The following is a 21233-nucleotide window of genomic DNA, read 5'->3' on the forward strand; positions in this document are numbered from 1 at the left end:
ATCAGCTTAGTTTTCACAGAGGACAGGCTTGGAAGTTGTTCTGTGGTAAGATGCTGTATTCAAAGTATGTGTTGACAGGAGGTTTGAAATGTTGATTCACTGTACAGGGACTGCGGGGAGTGAGCTGCTCTGGGCTCCAGCCAGGCAGGTCACACAGATCAAAGCTCCCTGTTCAAAGGTGCTGTGGCAGCATCTCACAAGAAACAGCAACGAGGTGTGGCTGGGATGCAACCTGGTATCCCTGACATAGGTGAAACTGAAAACTGCATTTGAGAGCATTATCTTAAATCCTCCTGACTTCCAGCGAGGCTCAGAATGACTCATAGATGCAGTGGCCTGATCTCTGACTGCTCCCAGCTGTCAGCAAACCACAGAGAGGGAAATATATCCCCTGCTGGAAGGCTGCTGAGTGCGCTATGGGTACTAGGATAAGCAAGTTCAATTACATTGTAATATTAAAAAGAAGCACTTTGTTATTTTAAATAAATATGAACAGTTAACAGAAAAATATGTGAGAATATTTGATGGAGGGAAAAAAGCATCTCTTATAAGAGTATTTCACACTCTTATTAAAAAGTATATCAAATACTTGTTAATGGCATCTTCAATGTTAAAGTCCAGATATGGAAAACTATGTATAAGTAGCATTTTCAAGTCAGCATTTCTGAAAGATCTTTTTGCATTTCTAGTAGCTGTGAGTTTTGTACATATAATAATATTGTCATTGCTGATGCATTTCTGCTCAGACTTGATAGTTGTTCTGCACTTGCTGTGGTAAAGTGAAGGTCAAGGGAAGTGATCAGTGTGTTTATATTTAAACATAAAGAGAGAAGTATAAAAGAGCGTTAACTGACTTAACATGAATTACTAGGTGAGCTTTACTTTTGTAGATCATGTACTAGATTTACTAATATGTGATTTAACTTGAATCAAAACTGGTTAACAAAATGGAAAGTTCATTCATTTGAACTCTAATGAAAGATCCCATTTTTCACAGTGCACCGTCACTCTGCATAGATCTTCTTGGTTGTTGATTACTGGGATAATACGTAAACTACATTTTAAAAGAAGTGAACACGTTGACTTGTATCTTCTTTAATTATTGTGTAAGCTACAACTTTGTGTTTGCCTCTAAAAACATGTATTTTGGGAGGACAACATGAACATGTCTGGCTTCCAGTGCTGTATGTGGTAATGCAAGAAGTGTCATCTTTCCATGAATGAGCCAGGAATTGATGTGTGTGTTGCCACCACACTTGTCCTGGGACCTTTCTTTTAGGTTTGATTGTGATTTTCAGTATTGATTTCTTCAATTACACTTTCAAAAGAAAACTGATCTTACCAGATAGGAAGAAAAAACTCAGGGAAACACTGTAGAAATACCATTCAGTCCCGTGAAAGTAGTTCCTTCTGCCTCCCCAGCAATCGCCCAGTATTTGAGATAACAAGGCAAATCAATCACAAAGACGTACTTTGTAGCTTTACATTAAGGATGGATATGAATATTTAAACAAGGGCCACGCAGAACGGTAAAAATACAGTCATTTCTGTGGGTTCAAGCCTTGTCCCTCGTCATGCGTTTTAAACAAAACAAATTAATATAGCTACTTCAAATAAGATAAGACGTGAATGGTGGACAGTATCATTTGGTACAGGTTTTAGATTGCTAATAGCATTTTGTTCTTGCCACCCAAGTCACAAGCCCAGACATCCTTGGTTCTTCCAGCTCTGTCAAAATGAGATGTCTCAGCCTCTTTTTAAAGAGGAGAGGGACCACTTTTCCTTCCTCTCCTCTGTCACTCTAAAAGGGACAAGCCCAGGAGGGGTCCTGCAGGGATGCAGGTGTGCTTCCATCTGTCTGCCCTGGGGAGGATGACACCCCCATTAAAGCAGCCCCTTCGTCCCGCACGCCCTTTCGTTCCACAGGAGCCGCACCTGCAGGTCTGCCCCCACGACAGAACTTGTGAGCATCAGCTGCAGAGCCTCAAATGCGGTTTTATCCTTGCAAGGGCCCTTCAAAGTAACCGAGCTGAGCAGGCATTGCAACTCTGCCTGCAGTGGGAAAAGGACTGGGCCTCCAGGACGGTGTTATTGTACTTGCTTGACATGGGTTCTTAAATGAAGAAAGTGGATGTTCTCACAGCTGCTCCCTCTGCCCCCCGTTATGGTTAGATGCATTCTGCATAGCTGCAGGACACATTTCTATCTTAGTGTGCTTTCGTTGTGGCTGAAATATGGTTGCTATGAAAATCTTTGCATTTAAATTATTGCCATTAGTGTTGCATTATTACAGTTAGTTGCATTTAATTTTTGTTTATCCATAAAACTTAATTTTTTTAAGGGAGTAACAGAAAAGCTTGTGCATTTAAGAGATATATTTAATCACCTTTAAAACTAGTCTGTCCTAATGCTTCAACGTGAGGTATATCTCACCCAGGGGTAATTCTAATATCTATTCTACTTTGGGATTCACAACAGAAAGTAACCTTTTCTGATTTAAACTTGCTAGAGGTCTAAGGCAGATGAGAATTAAGATTAACGGTGCAAACAATGTAAGACACAGAGGGTAGTGTAAGTGCAGATCCTCAGAAGGACACTATTTCATGTAGTCCTCAGAAGTGTTAACAGCTTGTATGAGCCTCAGTTCTTCAAGTTTAAAAATAAAAATACATTGCAATATACAGAAAGCACGTTAAAATATTATAAAATTGCCATTTAATTTAAAGTGACTTTGACAGACTAGAGGCTTTCAGCTTGTGATGACAAATGAAGGTCAAGCTTTTCGTTAAGGTAAACAATGACAAGAAAAATGGCAATTTCTTCTCCTCAGACCTGTAAAGCAGCACAGTAGAGGGAGACATGGAAGGGTACAAGGGCAAGCTGGATGTCCAGATCTTTTCTGTGCCTTTGGCAGTCTCCCCTGATGTTGGGCTTTTTGTTTTCTTAATAAAGATTCACAATCTTAATTAATGTAAATTGCCAGATACTGTAGGAACACACAGTTAAGCTTTTAATTTCTCTTTTTAGCCATCTTATTTTGGTACTTACAACTATCATTTGGGCTTATGCTTCAGTGACATTTAGGATGTGACAAGGAGATTTGAGTGATGTCAAGTAACAGATTGACCTTAATGAAATGTTAAGCACAGCTTAAATACATATGTAAGAGAGGGTTGAATAAAACAAGAGATGCAAATACTTTGATAAAAACCTCCTCAGAATAAAAGCAGTTGGTTTGCCTCAAAATAGCCTGATAAACATGATGATATTTACTTTACTCACTACAATTTTTAATGAGAATCATAGAATCATAGAGAAGTTATTAAGCATCCCTGTTTCTCAAATATTTAAGTTGAGTTGCTTACAAAATAATTTAATTTACCTTTAGTCATCACACCTAAATTTTCAGTTACAGATAGATAAGAATAGAAATCCTAAATTTCACTTGTATCACAAATAATGATTTTTTTTTTAAATCATGACAGTTTCAACCTTTACTTTTAAGTTTAAATCTGAATTGGAGCTCTACAAAACCCGCTTCCAAAGTACTGCAAAGGAATGTCAAAGGGAAATAAAACAGCTATTCTCAACCTCATGTTTCAACCCTGTGCAGGAGCCTTGACACCCACAAGTACTCACCGAGGCTGCAACACAAGCAGTTAGCATAATTTTGTTAGAATGATGCTGTATTTACAGACTTCGACACTGGTGGGTGCTAACATTTTATTCCCCTGCGTGAGGAGTGCATCAAGTCACTTCTAACCACGCTGTTGGGTCTGTCAGGCAACCTCTGCTTCGGCTCCAGAAAACTCAGGCTTCCGTTTTGTTCCCTTTGGGTTTTAAGCAAAGAGAGGGAAAAAAAAAAAAAAAAAAAGGAAAAAGAAGCAAAACCAGTTTTTTACCTTGCGTGCTGTCTGTTGTGGGGCTTGTGTTCAGCTGTGTCTCAGTCGCAGAACACCTGCCGTTTTCTTCTGCTGTTAATTGTGTGACAGGTTCATATCGCAATATGGAATCCAGATCATGGAAAAACTTCATGGTTTTAGTGACATCCCCAGAGTTGTGGGCATATTTAACCGTTCTGTATTCATACTTGAGATTTTTGTACTTTGCACGGCACTGTTTCCAATCCCTGCAAACTCCTAACTCCTGCAACCTTTTAGCAATGTAGATAAATATTCCTTTATTCCTCAGGGTGCCGTGGAGTTGCTTTCTGATATTTTTTTCTGACCAGACGCTTAACAAGGCTTTAACCTCCTCCTCAGTCCAATGCTTCCCTGCTCCACTCTCCATGTTGAAAGTGACCTGGAAATGATTCACTATTTCTAGCCAAGATTTTGTTTCCTAGGAAACCAGACGGCTGGTTGTCAGTAAGCTCCGCCGAGATGAAAGGATCTAGTTTTACTGGCTCAAGCTGCCTGAGGGGAGTAACTTGAGAAACTGCCAAATAAGCGGGCTGGGTGTTGGAGGCGGCCGGGGCGGGAGCGGGGCCGGGGGGCGGCCTTAACCCTTCTTGCGGGAAAGGGCCTCTGTGAGCGCTCTGGTGGAACGAGGGGGAAAAAAGAGTCACACAATCACGTTCCTTTATTAGAAAAAAACAAAACAAAACCACGAACACCCGCGAAGGCATTCTCGCCTGCCCGTTGCTGGGTGGGCACTCCTGTGGAGAACCCTCCACGCCTGAGCCTTCCAAACAGGTTGCACTTTGGCAATAGTTGAGGTGATAGTAATGTGGATAGGATCATCCTGCTTTACACTGGCTTCTCTGTGCAGTAGTTGTTTTTGAATTGGTGGCCATATACACATGTTTTTAACTCTGATATTCCTTGGGTTACCAGTGATGTTTTAATAAAAAGCTTGCATACTTAAAAATCTGACTAAATTGGTAGAATTGTGTAAGCTTTGCGGTAATGAAATTGAGCTAAATGGAAGATGTAATCCAGCGACTTCACAAGGGCCTTTGGTTCAGGATGTTTGCTTCCCTCTTCTTCGCTATTGATTTTACTGATATTTAAAGGGACAGCGTCAGTATTTAAGTGGAAATGGCCTGTATTAGTAATATTGGGGTTAGAAGTTGCTGGATGCTGTATATCAACGCTTAAGTCATACTACCCTTCTTTGCGTTTATAGATGGGACATCTCCCTGAGTTAAAATAAATGGGTTTAAGAATGTGTCCTCACCTCTGATTTTTCTCTTGAAGATCTGTGTCAATAACAGGATAAATTAATTATGTGTGAAATTTGTTTTGTTTTGCTTTCTTTAAATTTTTGCTTTACATACAACTGGGTCTAGTGGCCAATAAAGGGATTTTAGAAACTGGAGAAAATTTATAATGAACATGGTCAGTTGTAGATGAGCATCCATTCTGTAGATTTTTTGGTGCCCAATCATATTTTTGCTTACACCAACATAATTCCAGTGACTTCAGTTGAGTTAAACCAATCTAATGCACAAATAGTATCTTAATCTAATATTGTAAAAATATTTTAACTCTTTAGTTTCTTGAGGAAAACATCTTTGCATTTCAGTCATTATTATATATGAGAGTGGACTTACCAGTCTGCCCAAGTCCTTCGGAGTGTTACAGCCATGATGGGTCTGTGGCGGCAGTTTTGTTGGAGGTAACACTCAGCCTTATTCCAGGAAGCTTTCTAGAGGAAGATCGAGCAGCGTTCACTGTTACCCACAAAAAACTCCAGTCTGCAAAACACACCTTTTCACCGGATAAGGACTGAATGATAAACTTTGGGCATCTGTGCAGCATTCCGCTGGCCTCTGTCAGGGAGCATGCCGGTGCTGCCTGCCCGTGGGCTGGGCCTGTGCCTGGGGACAGAGCAGGGACAGAGTTGGGGAGACCTCTGCCATTGCAGCTGATGCAGCTCTTCTGCTCAACAAGGCACAACTGCCAGCCTGAGCCTGATCTGCTGCACGAGAAGTATTTCCATTTGCGGCGATGCTGTGCACCAGACTTGTTTTGCTCGACTTCAGAAGCTGTGATGGCCAATACTAGGTTTATGTGCTCAAACACTTTAATCAGAGGGTCTATATAGTTTTTAGAGGTGTAAATGCCAGCTTGTCTGCATAAGTGTAAATGCAAAAGCTCCTGCCTAGGTGATCTGTGGAAGAGACAATGCATTCCCCTAGGCAAAACCATCGGTTGAATACCCTCCCTTCCAGCCCAAAGCAGAAACAGAGTAGCAGCATAGAACCTACTACTACAGCATAGACCACTATCGCTGCAAAGTGGCTTTTCAGATAAAGCATCTGCTGTTATTTTATGCCCACACTGAAATAGAACTGAAGTGAGAGCCTGAGCCAGTGCTTATTAGTGGAAAGATTCCCACTGAATTCAGTGGGCTTAGGCACAAACCTTATGTGACTGTTTAGAAATAAAGCATAACATGGGCAAAAAACCAGTTGTAATTACAAGCCTGTAAAATAAAACAACAAATAAGCCTACATTAAAATTAATGTTGTAGAGAATAGAAGAAAAAAACACCAATCCATTATATGTTAAAACATTTCGTATTCTAAACATTTCAGTGCTTAATGTTAATTATATTTTTTCCATAGGGGCCAGGAGAGTGCTGGAATTGTGACAAGTGATGGAGAGTCATCCCAGGCATTCAAAGTGCACAAGGTAAAATGGAAATGAATGTTTTGTACATGCCTAACTGAGATGCATTAAAGTTTGCTTCAGCTAGGAAACACGATAATTGGAGGGAAAGCAACATGTTTTGATGAATGGTTTTTGTTTTGTCAGTGACAGTATCTAATTCTATTATTTGTGCAATTTAAGTGCATGTTTAAAACAAATATGCTGGGTGTATCCATGCACACAGTGGCAGACATACAGAAGTATCCAGATCAGGCTACTGATGTGACAAAAACTACTTACCAAAGTCGCCCTGCAGCTAAGGTGTTAACTCTCGAGATTTGGAAGAGCACCCATGCAACTGAGATCAAGAGAAAATAAATACAGTTACAGGCTATGCACAAGCAAATGGATGACTAATTCTTGCCTTACTGAGACTCAAGGAAGTGGCAGCTACTTTACCCATAGGTAAACATAAACAGAGTAAAAGATTGAATGAAGCCCTCAGAAGGTCTTCCAGTCTTTCTTGAGCTCAGACAATCCCAAGTAATGTTAAAAGACATAAAATGGCCATACCCTTAAAAGTATTATGCCAGGAGAATACCTACATGCTCTGGGGATATTTCTGCTCATTCTGTATTGAATAGTGATCAGGAAAAAAATAATCATTAGCCTATTCCATCCTGGGAGAGGAGAGGATTGGAAATCATCAAGATAACCATAGGGCAATTTCTTTGCTGCAGCAGCATGTGTATCTGTGCATGACTGCTCAATGCCTCATGCAAAATCCTGTCTCTTCAAGCTTCATGTTTGCTGGTTCTTCAGGCATTTCCCCCCTCCTATCTGTTAGTTACAGCCTGTTTCACACACACACACACACACACACACACACACACACACACACACGCACGCACGCACACACACACACACACACACACACGCTTTTAAATGCAGCTTTTCTCAACTTGAACACCATGTTATCTGTTCTTCATTCCTGCTTCTGCTTGGGTTTCAGCTTTACTTAAGCTTACAGGAATTCCAGGTTCCTTTATAGGGGGCTGCTCCAGCTGCTCCATAAATCCCATCATAAAAAGTGCTTCTCAGTATTAACTTCCAGCAGGTGACAGAATAATTTGTAGTGTGTTACTGAGCTGCAATACTTAGCTGTCATGCTAAGAATTTGACTTTATCATAATATCAGCTTTGATATTTTAAGAGTTCCAGAGCATATGATGGTTTCTTTTATCCTCGAAATATGTTTCTCAGATGCAGCAATTTTTGAAACTGTAATAACCACAGTGTAATAAAGAGCCTGTGTAGTACAATATATATGACTTTCTTAGTCCTGGAAGTGGTGCTAATGTAACAAAGGTTTGGTCTGTTACAGTGGTGAAAGTATATTTAGGACTCTGAATTCCAAACTAGCCCATAAAGATGTCAGCAGTTAAGATGCTACTGTACCTGTTTACCCTCCAAGCCTGGCTGACTCTTCTTCATAGCAGAGACAACAGAATGGAAAAGTTGCCCACTTTTCACTGCATCAATTTACTCACATTTGTCAATAGCTTAAGGCAATACATAGGTTAGAGTATGAATTGGAACACCTTTGACAGGAGTATGTGCTCCCTTCTGATTGTTGCCAGCCTTTGACCATGGATTAATAGCCCTTGACAAAGGCTATTAATCCTTTGTTTTAAAATCTCCAGGACAAACTCATCCATATTTCTCTGTCAGAGCCTTTCAGCTTTATCTGTATAACAAAACATTATTGTCATAGCTGTATTAGCTCAGGATGCGGAAAAACTTAAATCTCTTGTATAGACCTAGTGATGCCAGTAGAATAAAGACTGTCTTCTTGCTTCACACTTGGATATGCAGAATAATATATTAAACTAGCTATTTGTCAGACCGTTATCATGTTCTGACATGTATAAGGCCCTGTATAATACAGACATAACATTGTCTTCATTGGGCATTTTTTATAGTGGTGTAATTCACATTTGCCATCCCATACCACCATAGTCTAAATCAGAGGAATATTTCAAACTAAAATTAAAAGATTATATAGTTGTGTAAGTAACCAAATGTGTTTTAAACCAAAATTGCTTGCTTAAGCTATTGCAATGCTTAAATCAACCACAACCATTAACGCTGGACCTATGAACTGTCAGATGTCCTGTCAGAATAAAGTTGTCCTGAGTAAAATAAGAGTGCGTGGTTCCACTTCTGTGCACATATGAGCACATGACACAAGACTTTAGACCACCTTTATGTCACCTGTGAGACAACAGATGATAACTGATTCAGCACAAACTTTGCTGAACCATTAAAGAAAACCCATACCAGTTTGACCATTTGAGGCAGTAACTTTTTAACGTGATAGTAAATATCCTAAGACCACATGTGCAAATATAGCCTCTTGGTATTCTGACTCTGTAATAGTCACAGCAAAAAATACCCTCAAATTGAGCTTTCTTTAAGTATTTTTGGTTGAGCTCTGAAAACAGTTCAGCCAATTTCCTTCCTGTCCCATCACACTCTCTTGTTGTTGTACCTACAGCAAAGGTTATGAATCATCGCAGCTTCAGACCATTCCTGTGTATCTTTGAAGATACCAGAGGAACGTTGTCATGTGAGATATCATGTATATCACAATTAACATGTGTGGTAGGGGAACATGCATAGAAAGGTGTAAATATTTTCCACAGGCAGCAGAAGAAAGAGGATTTTGTAGGAGGAATCCAGTCTTCTACTCTCTGTGCAGCTTTTTCAGAGTAAATTGTCTTCACATAGTGCTTATTGCCAACAGAAGCTCCTGATAGCTGACTACAAAGTTTTGATGCATTTCTGCTTTAAATAGAAGGCAACCTGGCTATATGAAGAGTTTGTTTTAAGTAAACAGTAAACCCTCTTGAAAAAAGCTTTGTTTCTGACATTGACAGGAATGACAATAGAATCTAATAAAAATTTTCATGGACCTAATATAAAAGTAAATCAAATATACTGCTAACTAGTAAAAGGTATTCTCTAAATAGAATTCCATTCTAGCAACTTTTTCCTCCTTTTCCTGTCTTCTGGCAGTCTTTTTTGCTGGAGTTTTTAAACAGCACAACAGTTTGGTGGTGTTTTTCAGAAGATCTATTTTTAGTCAGAGAATAGGTTGTTCCATGAAAATCATCAACACAAGTATGTCTTATTGCTTTATTTAAAACCAGGAGTAATGGGATCTGATATATCACTGTGACACCTACTCAGCTTCTTTCTTTACCATGTCTTTAAGCTTATTTGTCTTTCTGTTAAAGTTGCTTGCATTAATACTGACCAAAAACGAACACAAGGAGAAATGAGGAAGTTGCTGGGAAAACAAAACCAAACAATTTTTTTTTTTTTTTTCTTCTGAAGGGAATGGGTCTTATAAATCACGTCTTCAATGCAGACAGCCTGAAGAAGCTGTACGTTTCAAACCTCGGTATTGGGCACACAAGGTACTCCACCTCGGGAATTTCTGAGCTGCAGAACTGCCAGCCTTTTGTCGTAGAGACTCTTCATGGGAAGATCGCTGTGGCGCACAACGGGGAGCTGACAAACGCTGTACGGCTCAGGAGGAAGGTTAGCGTCTCCTTGGGGAGTCTCTGGCATCATTCCTTTCTGTGCATGGCAGCAAAGAATAATAACCTTGCTATGACTTTTCCTTAATACAAGACTGCTTGAGATAGTGAAAGAGCAGCATAATCAAAATATATCATTTGGGGGGGAGGGGGGAACTCCGGGGAGGGGAGGCATTTGTAATTGTCACAGGGAAAAACTTACCAGTCCTCTAGACTGACAGTCATGTTCCTATTGATCAAGGGAGAACACTAACTCAGCTGTAACAGAAGGCACCTCGACATGTGGCTCTGCTCCTTTGCAGTGCCTGATAGAAGGAACAAATCATATGCATATGCATTTCAATCTGAAATGTCTCGTTTGGAATATTGTCTTTATTTGTATTTCTGGCTTGCAAAATTAATCATGAGCACTGTCACGACCTAAACCAACAAATGCCAAATTTTATAGTGTGTTTGGCTAGAAGGGTATGTGTTAAAGAACCAAATTACAATTTAGCAGATCTTTCATTGTGAAATCTCTTCTATGATATGTTCCATCCAAAAGTGAGAGGACATGCTCTTGTGAGGCAAATGTGTGGCATGCCCAAAGGAACCTGGCCCGTCTTTCGTCAGAGCTACAAGTGTGTGAATGGATGGGAGAAAAAAAACAGCACTGAGGAAATGTAGATGGAGAGTGGAGAATCAGAGTTACATGAGATGTAAAATGATTTCTAAAGATAAAAATTAGGAACTGTAATGCATACAGCATCAAATGGATTGTAATAGTTGTGTAAATACCCTGCAGATTCTCTTCTCCCTTAGAAGCATAAGTTCATCAAGACAGAACAATTCGACTGACCAAGTGTAGCAGACTTTAAATTGTGGGATTTCATTTTTTAATCCAACTCTGTGTCCCTTCACACCTCTTTTTTATTGTTGTTGTTTCTTTGTGCCCAAACCACCATTCTGCTGTGATATCTCTTTCTGTATCTGCTATAAGTAGCTTCATATTTTCCCTTGTATATTTTACCTCTCTTCCCAGAGCAAGCAGAAACACAAAGCTGATAAAATGGCTCAAACACGAATTTATGCCTTGAATATTGGTGGCATTAATTTTGGTTGTATGTGGAGCAAAGGAATGAGATGCAAAGGAAGAAATGTACCAGACAAAGATTATTGTAACTGTTCTTTTTTTATATTGGGTTTGTTGGAAGAAATTTGATGTTCATTTGTTCTAATCATCTGAAGGACTGATACGTTTTTAAATATTTGTTCATTGCACAAAACTGCTGTTAGACTAAAATCAGAGCAGGGTTACGTGGGATTTTTCTTAATGTTCGTAACACTTTTGCTTTGTGTCTCAAAAGCTTATGCGGCATGGTGTAGGACTGTCGACCAGTTCTGACAGTGAGCTGATCACCCAGCTGCTGGCTTTCACACCTCCTCTAGAAAACGACGATACAGCCGACTGGGTAGCAAGGTGAGGAGGGTGGGTTTCGAAATAGAGAACAGCAATCTAATCTCAGCATGATATGCAGCTGTAAATGCACACAGCTGTTTGTGTGACACATGATTATGTTCATCTATGTCTCATTTCAGAATAAAAAATTTAATGAATGAAACTCCAACTTCATATTCATTGCTAATTATGCATAAAGACATAATCTATGCAGTACGTGATCCATATGGGAATCGCCCACTCTGCATTGGTCGCCTTATTCCAGTAGGGGACATGAATGGAAAAGGTAAACCACATACATATTCATATACATATATATATGTATATATATAGTTTGTGCCTGAAAGCTATGCTTACTGTGGTGTAAGGAGGAGTATGTGATACAGAAGTCAGTTCTGAAAACTCAAAACAAAAAAAAATGTTGGTAAGGAAAAAGTAATTTGTAGAAAGCCTGCAAACGTCTTTTCTGTTCCCGACAAAAGGGAATCCTAGCCACCTGATAACAGTGTGAGAATTAGGCAGCCCAACCGAAACAGAATGTTTGTGAAAATTTAATTAACATCACCTAAATAGGAAAGCAGGGATGGGCAGGATCACAGAAAGGTTGAGCTTAGAAGGCACCTCTGGAGGTCATCTGGTCCAAATCACCTGGAGACAGTTGCTCAGGTCTATGTCCAGTCCAGAAACAAGTCTAGTTTCTTCCTTTCTCCTATAGTAAGGTGGCCAAAAAGTGCTGGATTACTGGTAATGTATTTCTAAATTCCTAGCACTCCCAGTCACATTTGGTATAGTAATGGCACACTGTACAAATCAATTTATGGGAAAAATTCTTTGTGTTCCTGTTTAGCCTGCAAATTAGCATCTTCCATGAAGTGGGGTTAAAATCTGTTCATTTGTGTAAAGATAAAATAATGCAAACACAATGTAGCAAATGCTTCTGTATGTTCACCAAACTTGGTAATTATAACCGTAAGAAAAATTATCAGGCCCTTTCTTAAAGCATACAGACATTCCTACCCTGTGTTACACAATTTGATCTTTCCTGTGCCTGTCTGTGAAAACTCTCTTTATTGGAGTTCAGTCCAGCATCCATTGTAATAAAAAGAATCTATCAACACATAGCATAGGAAAAGTAAGGAGTGTCTTGTGTGAACAGAAGTAATTCTGTATATCTGAAGTCACTGAAATAGAAAAGTTTGAAGAAGTGCAGAGACAACAAAGGTAGTTACATGAATTGTCTCTCTTCGTGAAAATGATGCTGTAAATATGGTGCTGTTCCTTCCACTTCTGCCTAGAACTGGTTTATGATCTTTGGGGGGGGAAGGGGGTGCTATTTGTTTTTGTTGTTGTTGTTTTTGTTTGTTTGTTGTTTTGGTTTGGGTTTTTGTTTGGTTGGGTTTTCGTGGGTTTTGTCTGTTTGTTTGGTTTTTAATATTACAGAAACTATGGCATGCTATGCCTTTTAGTTTGAAATCACAACAGTCTTTCATTGTGCACTTGGCAACCTAAACCATAGCAAGCCAGATACTGCAGTAGAAATGCAATTTTAAGGGGTAACAGTAACAAGAATTGTGGACTCTAACTGAAATATTTCATTTCAGGAAAAGATAACAGTGAAACAGAAGGATGGGTAGTCTCTTCTGAATCCTGTAGCTTTTTGTCTATTGGTGCAGAGTAAGTGCCCTGATTCTCACTTTATCTGAAAGCTCTCCTCAGGCAGTGATTAAACATTAAACCTCAGACTGCCAAATGTCATAATCTCTAACAATGTACATTCCCAGTCAGCTTTGTGTCATTCGGGGATAGCTGCCTGTTATCACTAGACAGATATTTGTCCAGATATTGCCTTGTGGGCCAGGACTTTTTTTAGTGACCATCTTTATTCCTGGTTATATTTTTATATTGCATTATAACATTTATTAGCTTTCATAGAAAAGTACTCTGTTATTGATCCAGGACTAAATTATTGATCCTTGTTTATATTTCAGAACTACCATCTAGGTTCAGGACATTTCTAAATGCTATGTATTTCTTTTTCAAGGTACTATCGTGAGGTCCTTCCCGGAGAGATTGTGAAAATATCCAGATATGATGTCCAGACACTGGATGTTGTACCAAGACCTGAAGGAGATCCATCAGCATTCTGCATCTTTGAATATGTTTATTTTGCAAGACCAGACAGTATTTTTGAAGGTAAGAAGATGAAGTGTACACAGCTCTTCCCTAAATAGTGGGAGATGTTATCCTGGAGAACAATGTGACTCTGGAAAGGATCTGGGATCACAGTAGGGTACCACTGAATGTGAGCTCGCAGAGCAGGGCTGGGACAGAATGGGTTGGCACAGTTCTGGAGGACATGACACTCATCAGGAGGAGCAAGTAACATCACTTTCCTGTTCCTAGCTGTACATACAGCCTCAGTCAGGCTGCCTGCAAGGGATGAGAAGAGCCACAAACATAATTAAGGAAGAGGAAATATCCTTAACTTTAAAAAAAACTTCTTCAAAATTAAGATTAGGAAACAGAATCTGCAGAACAACTTTATTTTGGCATTTTCTTTGCAAGAAATGGTTATTTCAGGAAGATGCTTTTAATAAAATTTGTAAATGCAAGCATTATCTAAGTCATGGGTGTCAAACTCATTTTCAATGGGGGCCACATCAGCCTCACGGTTGCCTCCAAGGTTGAAAATGATTGACATCCCTCATCTAAGTACTTGGGATTGTCAGTCTAATGCTTTTGTTATTATTTCAGTAGGCAGCCCTCAAAATTTGCCTCAGTGACAAGATATTAGCCAGGACTCTCATACCTAACAAACAAGGTCTCCTTTGCTTTCTATGGCCGTGCCACCTGTTGATCCTACACAGTTCCCCACCTTTATAAAGCCGGTTTCACTTCACATCCCTTTTTTTCATGATCCTCTTACCCTTCAGTATCCTCACTTCTTACATTCCTTAGTACTGCTGCTGTACCCTTTGCTGTGCCTCAACTCATCACAATACCTCCAGTTCTCTCACATGTTGCAAATTTTTTAGGATCTTGAAAGATTCTGAGGCCTCTTATTTGCTTACTAAATTTGGAGTGAATTTTGCCAACTGATTCAAAGTTAATAAGCAGGCAGATGCAGACAGCAGGATTGTACAAGTGTTGTCTGCTGGAAAAAACAGCCTAAAAATAGAATATGCACGTTAAGAACAGGCAGGTGCAATTTTTACTTCTTTCTTCCCGTCAATAGATTTTGTAAAATCCACAAGACCTTTAGTTACCCCATTATGGCAAACTCTCTGTATAGTGATATGAATGTGTATGTAAGAATATGACATTATGAAAGGAAATAAAAAAATACCTTATGGGAGTGACTGCTTACTAGTTCTAGAGCTTTTCTCACTGACTTCTATGCCTGCAACTTAACAGAGGAATTAGTACAGCAAACTGAGGAAATCTGAATTACGCATACCAGGCATAACACTCCTTGCTGTCTGTAGGTCAGATGGTGTATTCTGTCAGGAAGAGATGCGGGCAGCAGCTTGCTATTGAAGCACCTGTGGAAGCAGACCTGGTCAGCACTGTTCCTGAGTCTGCAACCCCAGCAGCTCTTGGTTATGCTCAAAAGGTATATGTTAACTTGCTTTCTTTTCTCCCCAAGCATATTTACATATACTTTTTTTGTAATGGGGTATTATGTTATGGGCCATTAAGAGTTTTATATTGATAAAGCTTTATATCTTGAGTACGCTGGGTACCTCCTATTGAGTCATCTGCACTTGTTTACGTCATTATTCTACTATATTAAGGTATTTCAAAGTTCTTCGGTTACTGTGAAGTCATACTAAATCCTAAGGTTGCTTCAAAAAACAGTAAGTGAGAATATCCGGTTTTATAGATACTAATTCTGTTTGTCTCCTGTTTACAGTGCGGACTACCGTATGTTGAAGTACTCTGTAAAAACCGATATGTAGGAAGAACATTTATCCAGCCAAATATGAGGTTACGGCAACTTGGTGTTGCAAAGAAGTTTGGGGTTCTGTCTGATAATTTTAAAGGCAAACGAGTTGTTATCATTGATGATTCAATTGTGAGGGGAAATACCATTTCACCTATAATAAAACTGCTGAGAGAATCAGGAGCCAAAGAGGTAAGCTAATTTTCAGCCAGTACAATACTGTTGCAAACAGAAGGTTGATGGGAGGGTAAAGCACAGGGGTTTGCTTTCATTTGCACTAAACATTGTTTCCTTATTTAAAAGAGCAAATGTGCAAAAAGGAATAGCTAGTGCATATTTATTGTGAAGATAGGTTGAGAAGTTTCTTCTGTATGACTGTGATTTTGGGGACATTAAAGGGGTAGGAACAGGTCTCCATTATTAAAGCACTATCTGTCAAGTAAAGAGAGAATGCAAAACAGATTAGGTTAAGATCAGAAAATCAAGTATTGGTGTGGTATTCCTGACATCTGTGTGACTTGTGGTACTGCATGACATACAACCACATACTTCAGTGAATGGGCATGTGCCTTAAGTCACCAGAGCACAAAATTTTAAATTGGTTAAGATTTAACTGAAACAGAATGTGCAAGTCTCTTACTGGAGAAGAAAAATTTTGTATAATATTTGACTTTATAAACTGAAACATGTTCATCATTGATTCAGCACCGTAGGAAAAAAGCAAAATCAGGATGCAACTTCTTAATAACACTAGGAAATACTGTAAAAATAAAGTCTAAAACTCTTTCTCTCTCCTGCTGCATTGGCATCTGAAAAAAAAAAAAATCTTACTTTTAACCCCCTTCCGTGACTTCTTTGTAGTGCCGTGTTCTGTTCTTCGTGATTATTTTGCAGAACTAGGACTTGGCTATTGTGTTATGATCTGCTGACCTTTACCTTATAGCAGTCTGATTTGCAACTGTACTTTTATTCAGGTGCACATCCGTGTGGCTTCGCCTCCCATAAGATTTCCTTGTTATATGGGAATAAACATTCCAACTAAAGAAGAACTCATTGCCAACAGACCTGAATTTCATGATCTTGCAAACTATATAGGTAAATGCTACTTTTTCTTTTTTTTGAGAGAGAAATTTTACCCGTAGGGGTTTTATTGTCTACATCAAAATAAAGGACAACACATCAAGACAACAGTGGCAAAACTGACTAAAAAATTGCAAGGTTTATACACTAAATGTCTGTGTTGTGAGTACCCTGTGGATCAAACCAATTTAGTTACAGTTTTTTAACACAGTTAGTGAATCATATTTCTCCCAACAATAGAAGGCATTAGAATAATTGTGTAATCATAAGTTATAAATAAGGCGTGACAACACAATTTTCCAATACTTAGAGCTCCTTCTGGGAAAGTCTTTACAGCAAGGAGCTACTGTAAGCAAAACACCAGGAAGAAAATATGTGGTGAAAATCTGTCCTGTAATGAAAAGCTAATGTAGTTTCATGAGATATTCATAAAAATATGTTTGGAATTTGTAAACACCCACTAATTTTTTCTACAAATTTAAATTTATGTAAATAATTTTAACTGCATTATATATTTCACTTTGAGAGAAATGACATTTGAGGCTCATCAAAGAATGTTAAATACATTCTTAGATCTCTAGAATGAGTAATGTTTGCAGCAGAACAAAAGAACCAACAGCTCATGTTTCTTGCAATCTGGTAAATAACTTGCTTTTCATCAGGATATCAGCAACAGAAGTCATGTAAAGGCTTGTGAGTAAGGACATTAATATATTGTGCTGCAAAATATTTTTTTAAATGGTTTAAGAACATAGCTGGTTACAGTTAGGAGACTGCAAACTGAGATTTCCTATGTTAAATACTTACTCTCACTGTCTAATATTGCAATGGATTATTTTCCTCCAAATTATTGTGAAGGCATGTTAAAATACTTCAAGTTTGTAGGATCTCATTTTTAAGGATTATTCACAACATAACGAGTGCAAACAATAGAAAACAGATTATGTGAAAAAGCTATCAAACTTTATTACTGCTAGAAAACTTGCATGAAGTGCACACTGAATTTTTTTTAACGTGGTGGTCTTCCCCTCCTTCCTCCAAGTCCCAGTAAGGGTGTGCGGTCCTAGGTGCGCAGGTCTTTATTTCTATTTTTGCAGTATGTGTGTGACATTTTTGTTCCCAGCTCAGAACCTTCTATCTAGATTTCAGTGTGTCTGCTCCCTGCACAAAGAATTGGAGAAGGGCAAGGCTTATTATCGTCTAATAATTTTTCATATCCGTTCTCTTTAGGTAAAGTGATCCACCTGGAATTGTAATCCATACAATAATGCAACTGCATTTCCAAAGAGCCCTGCATTTGATACAATATTGCAGCTTTAACTGCTGAATTCTTTATTTCTTCTAGGAGCTGACAGCGTTGTTTACCTTTCCGTGGAAGGGCTGGTATCATCTGTGCAAGAAAGCATCAAGGCAAGACAAGAGAATGAGAACAGCCTTAAAAGCCACAAGTTTCGTGTTGGAAAGATTGGCCATTGCACAGCGTGTCTCACTGGCGAGTACCCCGTAGAGCTAGAATGGTGAATTTTTAGAGGATGGACATCAGCTCATCTGTTGTTGAATGTACCTTTTTCAAAAATGCCTCCTTGCCAATAGCCTTCTTACATTTAGGTAATACGAAAACCTTATTACAGCTAATTATTGTTACTAATGTTACATCATTAAAGACTTCCAGAAAGTCCAATCTGCTGATGAAAACGATGGAAGCAGATTAAAATACAAAATCATATAGTTTTGTTGCACAGTTGTGCCTTCTGTTTTCTCATAAAATATTATAAAACCCAAAGTTTTATAAATTTTGTAGCAGACCCAGAGTTGTTTGTTTCAGCCTTGCCCTGAAAGTTATCCCTATTAGACTTGTCCACAAATTTTGAGTCATTTGGTATAATTTCTAATTATCAGAGTCTTAATGCAGAAGTATGTGAAGTTTGATTTTCTCCTTAGGGAAGATACCAGATTCTGAAGAATCACACAGCTTCCTCAGCAGTTCTTGCTTAGGCTTTAAGAATAGAAGTACCTAACTTTTGCATATGTAGCTAAACAGCCTTTACTAATCAAGCCCTTTGTAACAGATTCTATGAACATGTCTAGCATATGCTTTTAAAAAAATGAAGACTCAGGGAAATGCTCAGCCAAAGCTCTGTAGTTTTATAACTTTAAAATTATTTTTCTAAGTCCACTGTATTTACACTCTTTGTGTACTTCTATCAGTTGCCAATAGGATGTAGGAGAAGAAAATACTTGGCACGGCCATGGGGTATTTTTCCTTTTACATCTTGTTTTCTCTAGGATTACTCCTGACAATTTCAGAAGTCTTAGCTGTCAACATGCAAAGTAAACTGAAAAATAAAGTCACTTTTCATTTTTAACAGTAAAAACAATACATTGACTGAAGATTATGAGTTGTTTTGGATATAGTCTTGTTTTAAAACATTACTGCTGTTACAATAAATGTAATTTTTTTAAAAAAAGAGTTCTGAAGAACCATTAGCTATTGAATAAATTATATTTTTTAACTGGTCACAGTTACATGGTTACTTGTATACCCTTGGACAACAAACCACTAGCTGAAAATGGAAAAGCACCTTTTGAAAACTATTGCAAATTTACACACAATAGTGAAAATATTTTGCATACCTCAGTTTTTTTTCACTGAATACCAGCAGCCTAATTTTAAATATTCTATTTAATATTGTGTATTTTGGCCTTCTAATTCTCTGTGACACTATTAAAAAAATAATAGAGAAGTTTAAGAGCTTCCTTCTTCCCCATCATCTTCAACATAGCTGAGAATTACAGCACTGGCGCTTAAATTCAAAATGGGATTTGTAGCAATTGTGCCTGATAGACAATGAGAACACAGAAGTCCATATAAGAATACATTTAATCAAGTCAAGACTGTGCATCATGCAGTGAAACCAGAACCTACTTGCAGTCAAGCCTATGGGAGAATCCAGATTTTCGTGAGTGCCGGGCTCTTACTGCGTGGTGTTCACCAAAGCCCAGATCTGCGTATCAGGCGACGTACATGGGTTTCTTCTGTCTAACGAGCAAGTCTGTAAAAACAGTCATTAATCTTTTCTACCTTTCTTCCTTCCTGCCCTCAAAAAAGAAGGGATAAGTCAAGCTCTTAGGGATAATTTAAAAAAAAAGCAGTTAACTTGAGCTCTTAGGTTATAGGTATCTGTGAGGAGTTCTTTCTACTTGAGACAAAATCTCAGGTGCATAGTTTAACATGGTTGCAAGCTGAAGTTTGTTGATTTATATGAAATTGTCTATAGAACAGATTGTAAATTAAACTTGTGCAAATACTCTTTTAACATGTTTTCAACAGAAGTGGTATTTTTGAAGACTGGTAATAATTGCTTAAATGTGATCTGAAAATTACGTGGCATAATTCTGATTTGAATAAAAGGAATCCCAATGCCTTTTTCCCCTGCACATTATGCATATGAAATTACAAGGTCTGCTACTGTAAGCACTGTAATTTTTAGATACACTACATGCCTGATCTTTACTACATAGTTTTCAGAACTTTAAGCTAAAAAGGAGATACTTTTCAAGTGCCATTTTTTTTCTCTGACAGCTGGATTTATGCTTTGGGCTACCGGGCCTTTTTTATCCCATACAGCAAACACATACTTGCAATGGGTACGCTGAGGGAGAAAGTTCCTCTGGTTTTAGGTGTTGCTATTTGTATTATTTTAACGTTTTACTGTAAAACTGTTTCTACTGTATTACTAATGTGAAACTGTGCCAAATTATCATTTACAAAATGTGACAAAACAGTACAAAGCTAATGTCTAACTTCTCCCCTATGAAATATTAAAAACGGTTACGAACTGGTCTGCTCGTTCTCTGTCCCTTCGCTGCAGCCGCCGGCACTACACACCCAGGTTTCTTTAACAAACCCACCCTGACAGCGCCCTCGAAGCTGCAGCAAATCGTTCCGTGTCCGACATTAAATCGCACTCTCCCGCACGCGCCCCTCGCCGCCTTACCGGCGCCCCCACCACCCTCGCTCCCCGCAGGCGCCTCTAAAGCCCCGCCGGCTTCGCTGGCCCCGCCGGGAGCCTAGCAGCGGCTGCTCCAGACCCCGCTCCCCGCCGCCACAGCCCGACCGAGAGCGAAGCGCTATCACCCGCCGCAACCGCAACTGCTGGCCCACCCCATCCCCCGCGGAAATGACGTCTTTGACTCGTCCCAACGGCGACTGCACCGGCAGGAAGGCCCGTACCACCTCGTGGGACAGGGCGGGGGGATATAGGGACAGAGATGAGTGGACTGTGAGTCTCACGGTGGAATCTTGCCCTTCAGCCCGGACCCCTGAGTTTGTTTTAGCCCTTTTTTAGGTCTGAAAAAGAATTGCCGGGGAGCTGTGGAGAGCTGGGAGGGCTGTGGCGCACGCACTGCTCCTCAAACCCTCAGGAAAAAATGGCGCCACCCCACGCAGGTCGCTGGCGGACCGGGCGCGTCTTGTGGATGCCCAAACAGCGCGACGGCCATTGGCCAATGAGTGCGCCACATTATCGCAGCGTCGGGCGGGACTACCATTTTTCCGCCAATCAGAAGAG

General features: G+C 39.3%; 2 protein-coding genes and 1 long non-coding RNA gene across 3 annotated transcripts in view; 1 reads left to right on the forward strand and 2 right to left on the reverse strand.

Moving 5' to 3' along the window:
* Positions 1–4290, reverse strand: part of PAICS (phosphoribosylaminoimidazole carboxylase and phosphoribosylaminoimidazolesuccinocarboxamide synthase) — a gene marked incomplete at its 5' end in the record, with an annotated part of 43116 nt that extends 38826 nt beyond the window's left edge. Inside the window, one exon of the mRNA XM_082050739.1 lies at positions 3903–4290. Within this exon, the coding sequence (XP_081906865.1) occupies positions 3903–4290 (388 nt within the window). The remainder of the gene's footprint in view (positions 1–3902) is intronic.
* PPAT (phosphoribosyl pyrophosphate amidotransferase) overlaps positions 1–19180 on the forward strand; it is a 46429-nt gene extending 27249 nt beyond the window's left edge. Inside the window, exons 2-11 of the mRNA XM_082050741.1 lie at positions 6572–6638; positions 9996–10202; positions 11548–11660; positions 11780–11925; positions 13241–13313; positions 13681–13832; positions 15125–15252; positions 15553–15774; positions 16557–16677; positions 18008–19180. Coding sequence (XP_081906867.1) covers positions 6572–6638; positions 9996–10202; positions 11548–11660; positions 11780–11925; positions 13241–13313; positions 13681–13832; positions 15125–15252; positions 15553–15774; positions 16557–16677; positions 18008–18183 — 1405 coding nt within the window. The 3' untranslated portion in view covers positions 18184–19180. The remainder of the gene's footprint in view (positions 1–6571; positions 6639–9995; positions 10203–11547; positions 11661–11779; positions 11926–13240; positions 13314–13680; positions 13833–15124; positions 15253–15552; positions 15775–16556; positions 16678–18007) is intronic.
* Positions 13839–20772, reverse strand: LOC309438834. Its single transcript, XR_014183878.1, has 4 exons — positions 20503–20772; positions 19589–19702; positions 15097–15181; positions 13839–14069 (listed from the first exon to the last, which is right to left on the reverse strand). It is a non-coding gene; the product is annotated as an uncharacterized lncRNA (long non-coding RNA).
* Between the last annotated feature and the right edge of the window lie 461 nt (positions 20773–21233).

The sequence above is a fragment of the Streptopelia decaocto genome (assembly GCF_964273445.1).
Source record: "Streptopelia decaocto genome assembly, chromosome: 4".
Lineage (NCBI taxonomy): Eukaryota > Metazoa > Chordata > Aves > Columbiformes > Columbidae > Streptopelia > Streptopelia decaocto.